Raw genomic sequence first — 17,671 nt, 5'->3', positions numbered from 1 at the left:
TACATCTTCAGAGCAGACAGTACAGCAAGAATCTACTAAATGCTTCATGAGCTGAGCCGAACTTTCCCATAGCCAGCAGGACCGAGCAGACAGAGCGAGATCAGCAAGGGCCAGGCATTCTGGGTTTAGCCTTGGCTGCTCCGTCCCTCTGTAACTGAGCCTGGCCTTCCCTCTCAAGGCAAAGGGGAGAGCCTCAGTTTCCTAAAGTGCACACCAATCACTAACATCCTCCAACCCAAGGGCAACTACTTCTACAGAAAAAACAATGACACAAAATGAATGTTGATGGCTATTTACTGAGTATTTAGTATGTGCTAGGCACCACGCTAAGTGCTTAATATGGATACATCCGAACCAGCGCTCTCAGGGCTAAAGGTACAGACGCAGAAGCTTTGAAAAGTTAAACAGCTTGCCAGATGGCAAAAAGATAGCAAATTATTTGAACTGAATCTTAATCTTGAATTGTGTGACTCCCAAATCCACTTCCTTAAGGCTTAGAAGTAAGGGCTGCTGTATGTCAGTCACCTCTTGGTGTGAATTAGCTTAGGTAGTTTCATTGACCTAATTCTTAGCTGAGTTGTTGTTGTTGTTCTGTGTGTATGTAGTGGCAGTTTCTAAGCAGCACAGTCTATCATGAACCAGGCCAGCGGCTGTCGGTAGTGGCAGAGCAAAGGCGCAAAGCTCTGTAAGAGCCTCCAGTGTTGTCCAGGTTCACGAGCTCGGGCTGCATCTCTCTGGATGACTTGGGACTGCTTTATAAAAATGTTTTCTTAGGAACTGAGCTTGCCTAATGACTCAGTGTTGGCTTTAAGACCCCGTTTTAGGTCTATTTGATTCCCCTTCTAGCATGCTTCATTTCCTTTATGTTTGGCTTTGTCCTAAGAAGTGTGTGCTTTAATGAATTTCTGACTGTCTCGTAAGCACTAGATTTCACCACAGGCCTAATTCTCTCCTCGGTAACGGAAAGTATGGCCGGAAAGCAATGTGCTAGAGAAGAAAAAAGAAGGGCCCGTTGACTGAGGACCCTCACTAGGATATAAGTGCCTAGAGGACTAGGATGGGCATGTTTTTTTTCCTGCGGAAGTTCCCTGGCCTGCAGTCTTGGGCCGAGAACAAGGTGGGCAATGGATTGATCCATACACAGCATGGACGGGGGAAAAGACAGAACCCCCGGCTCTACGTCACTACTTTGGAATAAACATAAAAACCCATTGCTGTCCAAGTGATGCCGCCTCTTAGCAAGCTCACTGGACAGAGCAGACCTGCCCCGCCTGCTCTCCAGGGCGGTGATCTTTCCAGAGGCCGGTTACCACATCTCCCTTCCATGGAGTGGTCAGTGGGTTCAAACCAGTGACCTTTGGGGTAGCAGCCAAGCCCTTTAATCACTGTATCACCAGGGCTTCTTGGAATAAGCATGTCTTGTTCCAAATCTGTATCTGCCATCTGTGATTACACTGAGCCCTCTAAAGACTGTTTCTACAGCTGTACAACTAGGGTAGGGACCGTCCAACCCTCATCAAACGGTGGAGAAGATGAAATGAAATCACGTATGGGAAGTGATGAGCACAGCTCCGGGCATCTGGGGACCCGTCAATAAATGACTAGGGAAGTCATGTCCTGCTCAAAGAAGGGCTGTGGTGTCTGCCTCCTACCTGTACCATGGGTTGGACGTTCCTTCATTTCATCACTCTCTTTCTCCCTGCCTCCCTTCCCCTTTCCTTCCTCCCACAAGCATTTGAGGAGCCAACTGGTTAGGTCTAAGGCAGTGGTTCTCAACCTTTGAAACTGCCGTGGCCCTTTCATACAGTTCCTCCTATGGTGGTGGTCCCCCAAGCGTAAATTATTTATGTTGCTACTTCATCACTGTCATTTTGCTACCACTATGCATCAGGTGACCCCTGTGAAAGGGTCGGTCAGCCCCCACAAGGGTCGTGACCCACAGGTTGAGAACCGCTGGTCTAAGGTAATGGATACCCTGGCCCCCCTCCATACACACTTTCTTCCTGACACATCACAGGCTTTCTTGCTCCTGAGGACACCCGTGCTGCTCATTTTCCATATTCAGCTCTTAGGTCCCAGGGCCTTACTTTCGTCAATCACGGCAGGGCAGGAAACATACTTTTTAGGAATATTTGAACTCTGTCTCCCCTGCCCGCCACGTCACCATTTCCAGATTGCTCTTGACTAACACCTCTGATTGAATCAGGTGCTAATGTCAAATCAGATGTCCCAACATGTACTACCTTTTGCCGCCTTGGTGACTTCTGAGAACCTGCTACCCAACTTCCTTTCTTGAACTGCTTAAGAAAGCTGGCAAAGGCTGACTCTGGAGGCTGATTGAAAGTTAGACTCAACCCATGCCCTCCTTCCCTTCCCTCTGTTTCCACAGTGGCTGGTAAAGGAAGTTTATAAATCACTGATGATGAGGGTAAATAGGATGGTCTTCTTTTATCATATCTCTTGCTACATTGGGAATTAAGAGTATTTATGGGTGGGGAACTGGCTGACTGTTCGATATATGCAACTGTCCTCACGACTCCGCCTGGCTGGGATAATGATGTTCATTGTGGACATTAGGACAACTGAGTCTCTGAAAGGTCAAGGTAGCCAACTCAAGGCCATCCAGCAAGCAAGAGAGTTGACATCCGACTAACTTAAACACACACACACACACACACACACACACACACACGCATCCCATTGCATTCCCCTATTCCAGCTAGTGTCCTAGTTTCTGCTGCAGAATATTCAGCTTTAGTTGCTTTTTACATTCCTGAAGTCACCCCATTCTCAAATGTTGCCAAAATACCTTCTAAATAGGATAAAAAAATTAATGCCTGATGAAGCCAAGCACTCAGGCTGAGATAATGAGCAACCGCTCTCAAATATGTGCATCCTTAAGGCAAAATGACTTCAGCAAGGAACACCATCTTTTAGGGTAAGTGTCAAGCTCTAGGCATGCTGGGTACAGGACCCTTTCTGGTCCGAATCACACAGGCAGCTGGTCTGGCCCGTCAGACAGACCTCACTGTCCACCCACTGGGGGACCAGGGCAAGCAGCAGTAAGTCACCCAGCCCTGTTCCAGCACGCTGCTTCCGGCCGGTGCCTCTCTGGGCCTCCTGAACAGACAGTGCAGCTGAAGTTGGACGCCCCACGAGAAGGCAATGTCTAGTGGGGACCGGAGCAGCATGCCTTTATCCAGAGACAATGGCCATAGGGCAGGCAGTAGCTGGCTGTGCTGGGTGACAGAACTTTCTGCAGATAACCTAAGAACCGCCTGGCCCCCGGCTGGCATCAGGACAGGAAAAATATTTTCAGAAGGATGAACTGTTCCTGAACTGCATCCCCCAGATTTCTGGGCACAAATCAGCACATTCTCCTTTTTGGCTCCTGCATTTCCAGGGTGTTTAAGCCTCTCTTTTTCTCTCCTCTTTCGCAAGTCTTTTTCTGACTTGCTTTCCAAACGAAAGGCACAAAGCAGGCACATGGCCTAGTTCTAACCCTAAGCCCGATGGAAAAACACTTCATCTCAAAGTGTACGTGAGACTCTCTGCTCAACCTTTCCCAGGGTGGCATGGGGTACACTCTGACCATTAACATCCTACAGTCTGGAGTAGTCTGCTCCAGAGGGCTTCTGAGACGGTATTTATGGGCATGGGCAGCCTCAGCTTTCCCCTATGCAGTTAGCAGACTTAACCCAAGGCACCACCAGGGGGGATCCTGATTGGGTACCCTTAGCCCAATGCACCAGCAAGGATCCTTACTGGGTACACAGAGACACACAAACTCTCATTCCGAATCTTTAGTCAAATGATCGCTTGACCTTAACTTTGTTATATCAAGACTAGGCCAAGCCAAGAAAGTGGACAAGTCTCACTTTGGGAATCACCCCCTCCAGTTCTGCTGATTGCTTTCTAAGCTGGAAGATTTTGCACTGTCAAACCCCACGTTCCACCATAACACTCACAGCAGAGGGCTAGCTGGAGGTGGGATTTCCATCTCCGCTCTGTTTATGAACTTTGGGGTTGAGGATTGGTGGAGCTATGCCAGCTCTTGGAGCCGCGAAGAACACAGGAGAGTGTTGAGTTTAATATCCAGATTGAGAAGGGCAGCATTGAAGGCGTCCAAGAGAGCGACAAATGAAGAGCCACCCAGCCCTTTAGCTTCAAGGAAGAACGTGGGCTTTGTTCCTTACTTTACCCGCTGCCCAGCACTGGGCACAAATTCAGCCGTTAACAAATTCTTGTTTAGTGGCAGCTGAATGAAGAGTAAGTCTAGTTATCTTAAAAACCATCACGAAATTCTAAATACAGGGATGCGGAATGAATACACACCATGAAGGTGTCCGAAAAACTCCCATCACTCCGATGTTTACTTATCACTGCTACCTGAATGCTGTCAACTGCTTTCCTTATGAAATACAAGTCTTGTCGACTACGCACGCTCCTTTATCTGATAGTTGGTCCCTGTTTTTGGGGAATAGGGACGTGCTTACTCTGTGTCTGGGGCTTAAAGTCGACCCCGAGGTCGACTAGTAGAATGTCCATTTTTCTTTCTTCTAGAGCTAGATCTCGTCAGAGAATCACACAACACTAAGCTGGGAGGGCCCTGGGGTGCTCCAGCCACACTGCTCCCTACTTCCCTCATGGTACCCCAACTCGGAGCCCTATTAACCCTCCGCCAGATTGACAGAGGGAGTCGATACCCAACTGGATTGAGGAGAGTAATCAAACTGCGAACATGCTTAAAGGAAGAAGTTGTATTTTTCTATTAAAAAATAGCAGAGGAGACAGAAACCCACCGTCTAGAATTCAACATGAGGGGAAAAAGGTAGATGTCTGTAGGGAAAAAAATACTATAGTCATAGTTCGGGTTGAGATCTGCCTGGCCTGCAGTTCAAAATCATGAGCCACTTCTTGGGCCAAAGATGAGGGAGGCTTTCTACTTCCTTAAACAGTTACAGTCTTAGAAACGCACAGGGGGTCACTATGAGTTGGCACTGACTCAATGGCAGTGAGGTTTTCTTTCTTTCTTTTTGACTCAGTTATTACTTCAGCTCACTTGGGTGAACAACCATCTCTAAGCAAAGCTGACTGTTCTCCCTTGTTTGACTCCTTGCAATGGCTCTGCACTGTTTGCCCAGGAGATAATGTCCACAACGGAACACATCCGGCTCTCTAGGATGTGGCCCCGACCCATCCTCTAGCACTGGCTTCCACTTCTTGCCCTTCACCTTGTGCTCATGCATTCTCTGTCTGCCCCATCTTTTCTTACCTGAATAAACACTATTAATCCACAAGGCATTGCCTCCTCCAGGAAGCCACCCCCATGCCTCAGGTTCCCATAGAATCCAATGCTTGCCTTATTCACAGTGGTTGCTGCTTTGAAATCTCCTCCTTCCCCTGGCTGTGAAAATCTCTTTGTTGTTGTTACGGTTAGCTGTTCTTGAGTTGCTTTTGAGTGGGACACCACAGGACATTCCCAGAGGGATTTCCAAGCTGTAATCTCTATCGATGCAGCTCATCAGACCTTTCTCCTCTGGAGCCAGCGGGTGGGTTCAAATCACCAACCGGGGTAACAGCCAACGTTTAACCATTGTACCCCTACAGCTCCTTTAGCCCTAGCTTCTAGTCATCTCTGAGAATCTAAGAGCAGCATGCTGCTGGGACAGGAGAACGCTGAATACATTTTTATTTTACATTTGAGATGTAAAAATATCTTCTATCCTAATGCTTGAGCAAATGGTTGCTTTCAGTCAATGTTCTGCATAAGGGCTGTTCCCAGAGTCTAGGCAGAATTATGTCGTCTACAGGGCTCTCGAACTACACAGATTTCACGAAACCAGGAAGCTTCCCTCTCAGGACCTAACTGTGTTTTCCTGAAGCTGATGCTTCCATCCATCTTTCTAGATCTCAAAATCCTCAAACTGGACCAGTAGGTTATATCATGGAAAATGGAGAAAAGACTGAAGCTGTCAAGGATTTCACCTTTTTTGGATCCATAATCCAGGCTCCTGAAAGCAGCAGTCAAGAGATCAAAAGACACCAGCAATCTGCTGCCCAAGCCCTCTCTAACGTGTTGAAAAGTAAGGATGTTACTTTGAGGACTAAGGTGCACCTGGTCCAAGCTATGGTACTTTCCATTGCCTCATATGCATGGGAAAGTTGGACATTGAATCAGGAAGATGGAAGAAGAATGGATGCATTTGAATGATGGTGCTGCTGGTGAGGAACATGGAAATACCATGGACTGCCAAAAGAACCACCAAATCAGTCTTGGGAGAAGTACAGCCAGAACGCTCCTGGTGACCAGGATGGTGAGACTTTCCTTTATGTACTTTGGGCATGTTGTCAGGGGAGACCCATCCCTTGAGAAGGACACGATGCTTGGTCAAGGGGAGGAGCAGTGAAACAGAGGAAGACCTTCTACAGGATGGACTGACACAGTGGCTGCATCGATGGGGTCCAACATACGTTCAACCGTGAGGATGGCACAGGCAGTGTTTCCGTCTATGGGACATAAGGCTGCTCTGAGTTGGAACTGACTCGATGGCACATAACAGCAACAACAGCAGCAGCAGAATGTGCTCTCATGCACCTCTTTGGGAAGGTGGGTACCCTTCCTTGAATGTTACCTCAGATTCAGGCAACAATTTAAGCCAGCTCGAAGCCATCATTTCACACACGCTCTAGGTTGCCACAGCAGGAGAGCTCTGCCCATGGGAATGGCTCTCTTTAGGAAATATGCAGATGTTAGCCTTGAGATATACACAAATGACTTTTATCCTTCTTGATGTCAAAATCATGCGGGAGATGATTCCCAGTCACTGAGCCAACCCCTTCCTGGCTAGAGAAATTACCCGGGTCTCCACAATGGAGCCAGTTGGGCCCAGCACTGAAGAAGTGGATCATGGCGGTTTCTCCGTGGAAGGAAAGGGAGACAGTGTAAGACACATCTGGAGCTAGCTAGGAAGAAGACAGCAGTCATAGCATCCATTCTCCAAACGTGCTTGAACCTGGCCTCTGAATCTGTACTTGATTTCTGTGGATGCCAGGGAGCTTTGGTGGGCCTTTGCTCTCAGCACTTGGAAGGTAGTGAGGACAGACCCCACAGGCAGCAGACGGAGACTGTGGGAGAGCAGAGGATAAAGATAAACCTGCATTTAGAGAGCACGGCGCATAGGGACCCTTCCAACTCGTTGTCTGAGGGGAAGGTGCCCGCGAGGCTTTGGAAGCCCCATGAGTCAAATGAAAACGTGGTTGGGCTACAAGGCAGCACCCTTCCGCTCCAGCCCCCGGGGGAGAATCTCCAGGGCAAATGGAAATCAGCTGCTGCTTGGTCGTGTGGATGATCAAACTGGCATCCTGCAGTAGGCTTTTAAAGATGAGACTCTGTGAGCTTTCAGCCACCTTTCCTCACAATCTCGTCTCAAATGGGGACTCTCTAGTGTTTTTTATAGTTGTTCTTGCCCCCCCTTTCTATGAGCCACCACGGGTCTGTGGAGTAAAGACTGGGGCGGGAGGATAGGGCAGAAAGCAAGCAATGTCGGGGAATTAGGACTTTCTCCTCCTTCTTCACTGTTTATCTATTCTGTACCACTCAGCTGTTCTCTGCTGCACAGAGAGAAAAGCTTAGTTTCAAAAGTATGCTAGAACAAAGCTGCAGAAATTGCCTGGAATTTCCTTCGTTTTCAACCATCTGGCTTTCATTGCTTACTCCTTTCCCCTCCTCCACGTACGTTTACCAAATCTTTTCAACACACACTGACCCAGCTATCAAATGTTTATAATTAATAACAGCCCTACTCTCCCCAGCCCACCCCGGCCTCTCTGAAGGTAGTGCTTTCTGGCCCGCTGGGTTCTTCATGTCGCAGCTCTTGCAGATCAGGAAGGGGCCGATGGGGCCCCAGGACGGCTGTTATCTTTGAGTTGCATTGTGATTTAGGGGAGAGTTTACAGAGTCAATTAGGTTCCCGTTGAACACTTTTTATAGGAACTGGTAACCTTTCTCCAGAGGGCGCCAACATTCCCATGCTTTCTATTCTGTTTGCGCCACTCTCATCAATCTACCTTTCCTGTCCCTCCCTGCCTTGGGCTTCCCATCTGTGTTTTAGGGCCAATGCTGGTCATTGGGCTTCATCTAGCTGATTATCTGAAGCTTAATGACAGAGTAGAAAACTTCTAGTCTAATTTAAGTCCTGAATTAAAAAAAAAAAGCCCTGTGTTTTTTTTTAAATGAGAATGACTTCTGACCCAAAATGGAAGGGAGAAGAGAGCTGACGTGTCAGAGTGCTGACTACGTTCTATGTGTTAGGTGCTTGATTAGTGTTCTGTGTATCTTATATGTGAACGCTTTCCTGAAATTTTAGGGATTCTTGACCCTAATCGAGGAAGGAAGAAACCGAAGATCCGAAATGGTGCATAACTTCTTGCTGAAATGTGCAAATCAGTCTGCGGGTGCTTGTGTCTGGCGGTCTCAGGATGTGAACAAAGACCTCGCGGCACAGTGGTGAAACAGTAGGCTGCTAACCCAAAGGTCAGAGGTTTGAACCCACCAGCTGTTCTGCGAGTGAAGGCTGTGGCCCTCTGCATCCGCAAAGATTGACAGCCTCGGAAACCCTAAGGGGCAGCAGGTCCACTCTGTCCTGTAGGGTCACTCTGTCAGAATCGACTTGGCTTTGTGTTTTAGGGATGCGAAAAGATCTCTAGTGCACCTTATTCATTGAAAAAGGCCATGGTGTTAAACACTATATACAGTATGATCGCTTTTACAAAAGGAAAATGGTAAGCATTTGGATAGGTCCAGATCTGTCTAGAGGTGAATAGGAAAAGTCTGGAAGGGTATGCACCAAACCATGACATGCGATCATCTAGGGGAGGGGTGGAGCGGCAGAACACTGTGGAATGAAGGGGGTTGCACTTTGTGTGTGTCCGTTGTTCACAGTGAGGCTTGTTCTGCATTCCTTAGATCATTATACTACATAGAAACCTATCTCAGTAGGAACAGGAGGCCGGCTTCTTTCCTAGCTCCTTTTCTGGACCTTTCTTTGTGAGCTGGTCTAACTCACCACCGTGGGTGGCTGCAGGGTATCATTTAGAGACAAAGTGCTCGGAGGTGGGAAGGGTGCTTAGAATGGTTTCTGCACCTTGTGTCAATAACACAGAAAACAATGGTGAGGCTGGCACAGTGTTTCCTTCTGGTTTCCACAGCGTCACTGAGTTGGGACGGACTCGAAGGCACCTAACAACTTCATCACGAATAACGTCTTTGCTATCAACTTCATTGCAGAATTCTCAGCAGCAGCTCACATGCAAAAATGTGATCTGAATTTTTTCAGGGCCCTTGTTTAGCACAAATGCGAAGGGAGGAGCATCTCTCCTAGATAGGCTAGTTCTCGTCTTCATAGATGATACCACTAATTGACTCAACTGTTATCTTTTCTACTCTTCCCTGCCTCCTCCTTTAAAACTTGCCTTTGTAGTCTTACTTTGAGGATACTTTAGCACACACACCACAGAACCTAAAGAGTTATTATCATAGGGCTATTTATGCTTTAAATTAGTATTTAAAGCCTCCAGTTTAAGGCAGGAATTCCAATAACAGCATTGTCAGCATCACCAGGCAGGCAGTTCAAAAGATAAAGATGATGCAGGGAGAGCTGGCACTAGGGCCTTCCTAGCAATCATCAAATAATGCAGGTGTAAACATCACTCCTTGTAGATTTGACCTGGTCCATGATACTTGTGTATGCAGGGAGCACTTACTATGTGTCAAACATTATTGGAGGTTCTAGGGAGATAGAAATGATTAAGACAGGCACAAAAGGTTAAACATTCCACTAGTAAAACAGGTTGGCAGTAATCAGTTTGATGGTAGTTTCTAACACTGTCACCACCTGTTCAGTAGGACATTCAGTAGGATCTGGGAAGGGCTCTGTCTTACTTAGCCCACTTCTGGGAGACACCAGCCTGGTGACCAAGAGTTGGGCTTGTATGTCATACAAATAAAGTGATTTTTTTTGGAAAGAGATTTTGAGCTCAAAGACAGTGTATAGCTACCCCAGGCCCATCAGAGTACACATAGCACTACAGAAAGGAAGTGCCGAAGTATGCAAAATTTCAAAAAGGCAAACCCCACCTGCTGCCATCTAGTGCAATCTGACTGCTACTCTCTCTAACGGACAGGGTGGAACAGCCGCATAGTGCTCCTAAGCGTACAAATCTTTACAGAACACACTGCCGCATCGTTGACCCTCACAACAATTGGTGGGCTCGCAGCGACTCCCTTTAACCACTTTGCTACCAAGGCTCCTCAGGCAGAACAAGAAATACTTAAATTTCTAAATGACCCGCAACTCAACCCAGAGGGCATCTGGGAAAAACAATACACTATCGTGTGGCTATCACATGCAGTTTCTCTTCCATAGACACCTCATGCCAGTCTTGAGAAGGGTTGATCTCCCTTGATGTAGTTCAGACTAGTCCCGCAGGGCTACATCTCCCAGTCACGCTTCCATTAAAAGACGGAAAACGTCTTTGGCTCTTGAACGAGAGTTGAAGCAGGTCAGAAGAGGCCTCCCTTTACTGCTTGAATTAGTGTCATTCTATGATGTGCTGCCGTGGACTGCTGGCCCCTAGATCCCTGGCTGTGCCTGGCTGTGAGAACTCTTTTCCGCCGCACTGACGGCTGGCTGATGAACATCAGGGACCCGAATTTATCCAGAGCAGAAGGACACTGCTAAAACTCAATCATGGTCCTTGTTCATGAGTCAATAGAAAGGTCATAGAGTAGATTAAGATGATGTCATTCCGTCACATTTAGGACTTCGGGGTGGGAAGTAACATCTTGTATCCTACATCTGCTGTGCAAGGAAGAGGTGGGAAGAGGGACTGCAAATCCCAGCTCTTCCACTCAATCCCAGGTCATCCTTAGCATTGGTGCAGCATGGGGATGTCATCACCACACTGGACATGTTACAGAAACCCTTCTGCTTCTTTCTCACGTGATGGTGAGTCAGCAGAACAGAAAGGATTAGCATGGAGTGGCAGGAGCGTGTAACACCTCTGTCTCTAGAGCGAAGAAGAACCACGGGGCATGTGAGCAGGATGTGGTGCCCCCAGCTCATCCAGGACAACCACTTCGTTTTTACAAATGTGGAACCAGAATGGATTTGACCAAGCAAATGATCACACTTTCAAACGATCACATGTTACTGTTCATGCCTAAAAGCTATACATTCATCGCTCCTAATATGGTACATGCACAGAGAAAGCATGCACACATCCATTCATGCAGCAGGGTTGGCCCAGGCCAACTTTGGGTCTTGGATGACCTGATTCAGTAAGACACTTCAGCCCATCCACAGATTGGAAAGTCTGGCCTGGGTTCTTTAAATGCCTCCTTCTCCAAACCAGAATCCTAGGATGAGATGGTTTAGATTCTACCGAGAGTCGTTAAAAATGAGTTCTTGAAAGGCAAGTCTCTCCAGACACCCTAACATTGTGTGGACTGAAGAGGTGATTGGATTGATTAAGACTCAAGGTTGGGCAGTAATGAGATGCAGGCGGGGCTCGGCGGTGAAATGGTCCAATTGATTTTACGCATGTGGAATGGCAGCCTCCCCCTGGGGCATGCCAAAATGCATCTGCATGCTGCGTGCACAGAGATTTCACAGTGGATCAGCTTTACCACCCAGATACTGCAGTCCCTCTGCTCTGCAACCTGCGAGCCATGCCTTACTCGAGGGTTAGGACTTGGGATGCAGGCTGACATGTGGCAGAGATCAGGATGGCTGGGGCAGTTCATGTTCCCTTCCTTCCAGAGAAAGCACATGCGCACGCCAGCCGTGCCACAGGGCTCGCTCCGGTGCAGAGCCTCTGGCCCCTGTGTATGACCACTGGGCTGGAATTCCAGAGCCCTGGTTTCAATTACCTTTAAGTGGATTTGACTAGCAGTTTGAAGTGATGCTAATTGGTTTTCAAAACACTGGGTAACAATGAGCATTCTGGTCTTGCCTGTGGAAAGATGCACCCAGTGGCACACATGCCCCTGGGTCAGAGGGCAGCCAAAGAGGCCCTTACCTCGCCGGGCAGGGCTCCACGTTGCAGGATCTCCGGAGCTGTGGGGGCCGCCGGCTGGTCACGCACAAGCTCTCATCAGCAGGCTCCCGACTCTGTCTGTTCAGGCAGCTCACTACAGCCTCCTGGACACCTGTGTACAAATCACACTGTCAGGCCAGAGTGCAGAGTGGGCGTGTGTGGGGGTGATGACGTGTCGACAAGCCAGACGGTGGGAGGTCTCTGAGATTGGTAGGGCTCTTGCTGCACGCCAAGCACGGCAGCTCACAGACCACGGCTGCCCATCTTGCCCAGGATCGTTCAACCCTTGAGTGTGTCCTCTGAAAGCATAGCCCTGGAGGCAGGCAACTCCTCCTGGAAGGAGAGGCTCCTACCCATCCTGCTGCTAGGCTTAAAACTATGTCACCAAGGTACATGCCACTGGTGCTGAAATATGAAAAAACACAGGAGGAGGGCAGTGTGCCTAAGGAATAAAAACAAGGCCCCAAGGTCTTCACACATTATATTTGCACCAATCACCCACCCAACCAAACCAAATTCACTGCCGCCGAGTCAATTCTGACTCACAGCGATCTGATAGGACATGGTAAAACTGCCGCTGTCGATTTCTGAGGCTATAACTGCTGAGGAGAGTCGGACACCGTCTTTGGAAGGAAGTTCACGACCATGTTTTTATGTCCAACACAGCCTGTGAGCGGCTGTGTTCCTGGGCTGAGCATCTAAGACTATAGCCCTCCCTGTCTTCCTTGTGATGCTGCTTCATTTCTTTTGTGACCCCGAGCAGCTTCAGATTTTGGAACCAAGAAAAGAAAGCAAGATGTACACTGCTTCCACCTGATAGAAACCTTGCCATCCATCGGAAGGCAGAGCTGGGGTCAAAGCTGGCGGCTGGCCCCAGTGGCTGGGCGGGGCTTACAAAGCCGCCTTCAGGATCCCTCGTGCAGACTTTCATGGAGAAGGGGAAGGTTTTAAAGGGAAATAGAAGCACGGAGCCTCTCATGCTGGGGCCCACCGCAAGGTAACCAGATCTAGCACCTGCTGGGGGTACATTCTTATTCAGGTGTCATCTTCTGAGCTTGGGGCACTTCAATCAATCCTCTCAATGGTACCATGAGGCTGCCACTCTTGTTTAGTCCCATTTTACAGAGAAGGACACTGCGGCTTTGAAGAGTTGAAAAGACTCAGTGGAGGTCATCCAGCCGATCCCTGGTGACCTGGCCTGCGCAGCCCGCTGTCAGCAACAGAGCTCGGCTGACCGTCATGCGAACAGTTAAAAAAGACCAAGAGACTGTGGCTCTGGTTGTCCCGGGGGTCTCTGAGAATAGCCTGGATATTTGTGGGGCACCATTTCAGCCGAGTTCAGCTTAAGGACAGAGGCTAGACAAGGCATTCTTGCTAATTTGCTCTCAGCCACACCCAGGCCGCTCTAAAGATAGCGACATCTAAATTTATCTAGCTGCACTTGCATATCTGGGCATCGTCTGGGCCGAGCGTGTGGCTATACATAACATTCATTTTATAGACATGCGTACATTTTCTGCATTGCTTCATTCAGTAGTGCCGAAGATAGTTCAGCTGACCCTTCTGTTTCCCCAGGAGGTCCTCTCCCTAGTCAGCAAGCTCATGCTTCCCAGTTCTTCATTGGTCAGTTAGCAGGAGCAGCATTGTTTTAATTGACCTTTCTTTTTGTAATTTTTATTGTTTTATTGGGGCCTCGTACAGCTCTTATCACCATCCATCCATCCATTGTGCCAAGCACATTTGTACATCTGTTGCCATCATTCTTTTCTTTTTCTCATCATTCTTTTTTGGTTGTTGTTAAATCATTTTATTGGGGGCTCGTACAATTAATTTTTAAAAAAAATATCCTTAACAATTTTTAAATTATTTTTTAAAAAAATCTTTTTATTGGGGCCTCGAACAACTCTTATCACAATCCATCCATCCATCGTGTCAAGCACATTTGTACATTTGTTGCCATCATCATTTTCAAAACATTTTCTTTCTACTTGAGCCCTTGGTATCAGCTTCTCATTTTGCCCCTCCCCCACCCTCCCTCCCTCATGAACCCTTGATAATTTATAAATTATATTTTTCATGTCTTACACTGACTGATGTCTCCCTTCACCCACTTTTCTGTTGTTCGTCCCCCTGGGAGGTGGTTATATGTAGATCATTGTGATCAGTCCCCACCCCCCTTCTCCTCCTGGCATCCCTACTCTCAGTATTGGTCCTGAGCAGTTTATCTGTCCTGGATTCCCTGTGTTTCCAGTTCTTATCTGTACCCCTGTACATGAGGAACAGCATTTCTAAAGTGACAGTTTGAAAGCAGACTTGGAAAGGTAGTCTTTTTTCTGAAATGAGGCACACAGCCCACCTTTGCTTCATCAATGCATCTCAGCCATGTTAAGACCTTAGGCCAAGAGAGCAGCCTTCAGATTTTCCTTGGGTAGGTTTTTGAGGCGCAGCACACTGTAATGTGCATGTCTGGTAGCCAGTACAAGGTGGAACCCTGGGGGGTGACGGGACGGTTAGTGACTCCATTCACTGCTGCCTGCTCTGCAGGAGGTTCTCTGATCTGAAGTTGAGATGCACCATTGGCAATGCATGGTACCCAGATGCAGCAAAATATTCCACAAGAAATCAGCCATCTGATGCTTCCCATGCTTCAAAACTCTGGCATTATTAAAGCAATCACGCCGAGGCAGTAGAAGGCGCTGATTATCCTACACAGACTTTAGATCTGTGGTTAGGTGAAAAACCAGGTTTTCAATTCCTTTGCCTACTTGATGATTGTTTCTTTTTTTTTAATTTAATTTTTTTTTTTTTGATGATTGTTTCTTAAAATGTAAAGTGTCTTTTCATTTTTATGTAGGTAGGGTGGCCACGCTGGGCAGGACATGGACCTCAGGATGCATCATATGCTTCCCTTGATGATGGTGATGATGCCTGATGGGGCCACCCATCATTAGGCCTTTAAGACTGCCAGTGTTCTGCTCCCGTAAAGATTTTACAGCCTTGAGACCCTGAAGGGGCAGTTCTACTGGGTCCTTTAGGGCTGCTAAGAGCCAGACCTGACTCAGTGACAGTGAGTTTGGTTGATTTGAAAGACTGCAAGAAGTAGGTGGCAAACTCAAACTCACTGTCTGCTAGTGCATTCTGACTCATAGTGGCCCTAGAACAGTGGCTCTCAATTCCTACTGCCGTGGCCCTTTCATACAGCTCCTCATGTTGTGGGGACCCCCCAACCATAAAATGATTTTCATTCTACTTCATAAGTATAATTTTGCTACTGTTATCAATCGGGTGACCCCTGTGAAAGGGTTGTTCATTCCCCAAAGGGGTCAAGACTCACAGGTTGAGAACCACTGTCCTAGAAGAAAGGGTACAATGGCCTGAGTGTGCTTTTGAGATGATAAATCTTTTTTTTTTTTTTTTTTCAACTGAACAGTTTCCTTTACATTTTTTTTTCCAAAACATTTTATTAGGGCCTCATACAACTCTTATCACAATCCATACACACATCAATTGTGTAAAGCGCATTTGTACATTCATTGTCCTCATCATTCTCAAAACATTTCCTCTCCACTTAAGCCCCCAGCATTGGGTCTTCATTTTTTCCCTCCCTCCCTGCTCCTCCCTCCCTCATGAGCCCTTGATAGTTTATAAATTATTATTTTGTCGTATCTTGCCTTGTCCAATGTCTCCCTTCACCCACTTTTCTGTTGTCTGTCCCTCAGGTAGGTAGTCACATCTAGTTCCTTGTAATCGGTTCCCTCTTTCCAACCCATTCTCCCTCTATCCTCCCAGTATCACCACTCACACCACTGGTCCTGTAGGGCTCATCCGCCCTGAATTCCCTGTATTTCCAGTTCCTATCTGTACCAGTGTACATCGAGATGATAAATCTTAATGGAAGTAGAAAGCCTCATCTTTCTCCTGTGGAATGGCTGGTGGTTTCAAACTGTTCACCTTGTGATTAGCAGCCAACTCCATAATCCATTATACCACCAGGGCTCCTGAGAAATGGGCGTGGCAAGTACTAACATTTCTTAAATTTTAAATAACCTACTCCTTTAGAGATGTATGTCAGACACACATTTACATTGCTCTAAACCAGCGATCATTACCCAAGTGGGGAAAGAAATCACTTTCAGGAGAGTTACATGCTCAGGCTGTAAGATTACTAACCCACAGGCATTCTAGAATGACTAGCATCATGCAACTGTGTGCATTCGGTGGCCGCTGCCACAGGGGCCCGCGGCCTCAGCATGCTTAGGTGGGGCCTTGGGTGTTGGGGGAAACTAAGGACAGAGTTCTGTCATAATGAAGGAGTATGTAGGACCAGCCCTGTGGTCCACGCACAATAAATATTTGGGGAATGAACAAATGAAATGCCTAAAGGGCAAGGCACTGTAAGCACAGTTTGCAATTTGGGCTGTGGAGAGGTGGAAACAGGCTGCCAGAGGATAGGAATGCTGAGGGAGAATGGGAGGATGGGAGGATGGGAGGGAGGGAAGGAGGGAGGGTTAGTGGTTAGGGAGGGCGAGGGCTTGGGGGAGGGGAGAAATGGGCAATATCACCTGTGAGTTCATTCCCTGTACACGTGACCCAATGGCGTCCTGCGCCGGTTTTAAGAAATTAACTCATCAAGCTTTCTCTTTCCAAACGGGCTAATGTGGACACTTAGGAGGACACATTTCACCAACGCAGCACAGACATCTCAGTGTCGGGACGCTTTGTGATTCTGGAGGCAGCAGCCCTCATGAGGACCAGGGAGAAATAGGAATGCTTTTTGTGGAAGTCAGGTTCAAGTTCTCCCTCAGCTTGATGTTAATGCTGATTTTTCCAAGGAGGGTCCTAATAAAGCCTTTTGGGTTCAAAAGTGCTCACCTGGACCACACCTACCAGGTCACAGATGGGAACTGACACTGTAACAGGGAGGGGGTGGTGGGAGACAGGACACCAATTTGAAGAGATTAGGCTCACTTTCATTCTTCCAGCAAATGGGGTTTTCTGTGTTGCTGTCTCCCAGAATAGCATCCTTGCCCTATGACCTGTGATGACCGCTCAGGGTAAAGATGACACTAACTACAGGCGGAATGACTAATGGCTCCTTCCGGTTGCTACCTCTGTCAGGTGAAAGGCTACATTGACACCTCTCCAGTTTCCTCTCTCAAGATTACAGCCCCAAGAGAGTTGGACTAATCAGCCTTACAACTTCAGGGGGATGTGGGGGGAAAGGAAGTGGTGTTAACAAACCCAGGGACAAGGGAACAACAAGTGATCCAAATTGGTGGTGAGGAGGGTGTGGGAGGCCTGGGAGGGCATGATCAAGGGTAATGTAATAAAGAGGAATTGCTGAAACCCTGGTGGGGACTGAGCATGATAGTGGGACAGGAGGAAAGTCAAGGGAAATAGAAGAAAGAGCTGGGAGGCATTTATAGAGGTCTAGAGAAAGACATGTACATATGCAAATATATTTATATATGAGCATGGGAAAATAGATCTATGTGCCTATATTTATAGGTTTAGTATTAAGGTACCAGAAGGACATTGGGCCTCCACTCAAGTACTCCCTCAATGCAAGAAT

General features: G+C 47.5%; 1 protein-coding gene across 1 annotated transcript in view; it reads right to left on the bottom strand.

The window, feature by feature from the left end:
• The window catches only part of ADAMTSL1 (ADAMTS like 1), a 355,504-nt gene that overhangs the window by 140,981 nt on the left and 196,852 nt on the right, over positions 1–17,671 (bottom strand). The window contains exon 14 of the mRNA XM_004706548.3: positions 12,082–12,211. Within this exon, the coding sequence (XP_004706605.2) occupies positions 12,082–12,211 (130 nt within the window). The remainder of the gene's footprint in view (positions 1–12,081; positions 12,212–17,671) is intronic.

This window comes from Echinops telfairi, unplaced genomic scaffold (assembly GCF_000313985.2).
Source record: "Echinops telfairi isolate 266 unplaced genomic scaffold, ASM31398v2 ScPeMD7_25;HRSCAF=90, whole genome shotgun sequence".
Taxonomy (NCBI): Eukaryota; Metazoa; Chordata; class Mammalia; order Afrosoricida; family Tenrecidae; genus Echinops; species Echinops telfairi.
Note: the sequence above shows the minus strand (reverse complement) of the source record. Positions and strands in the feature narration are given on the sequence as shown.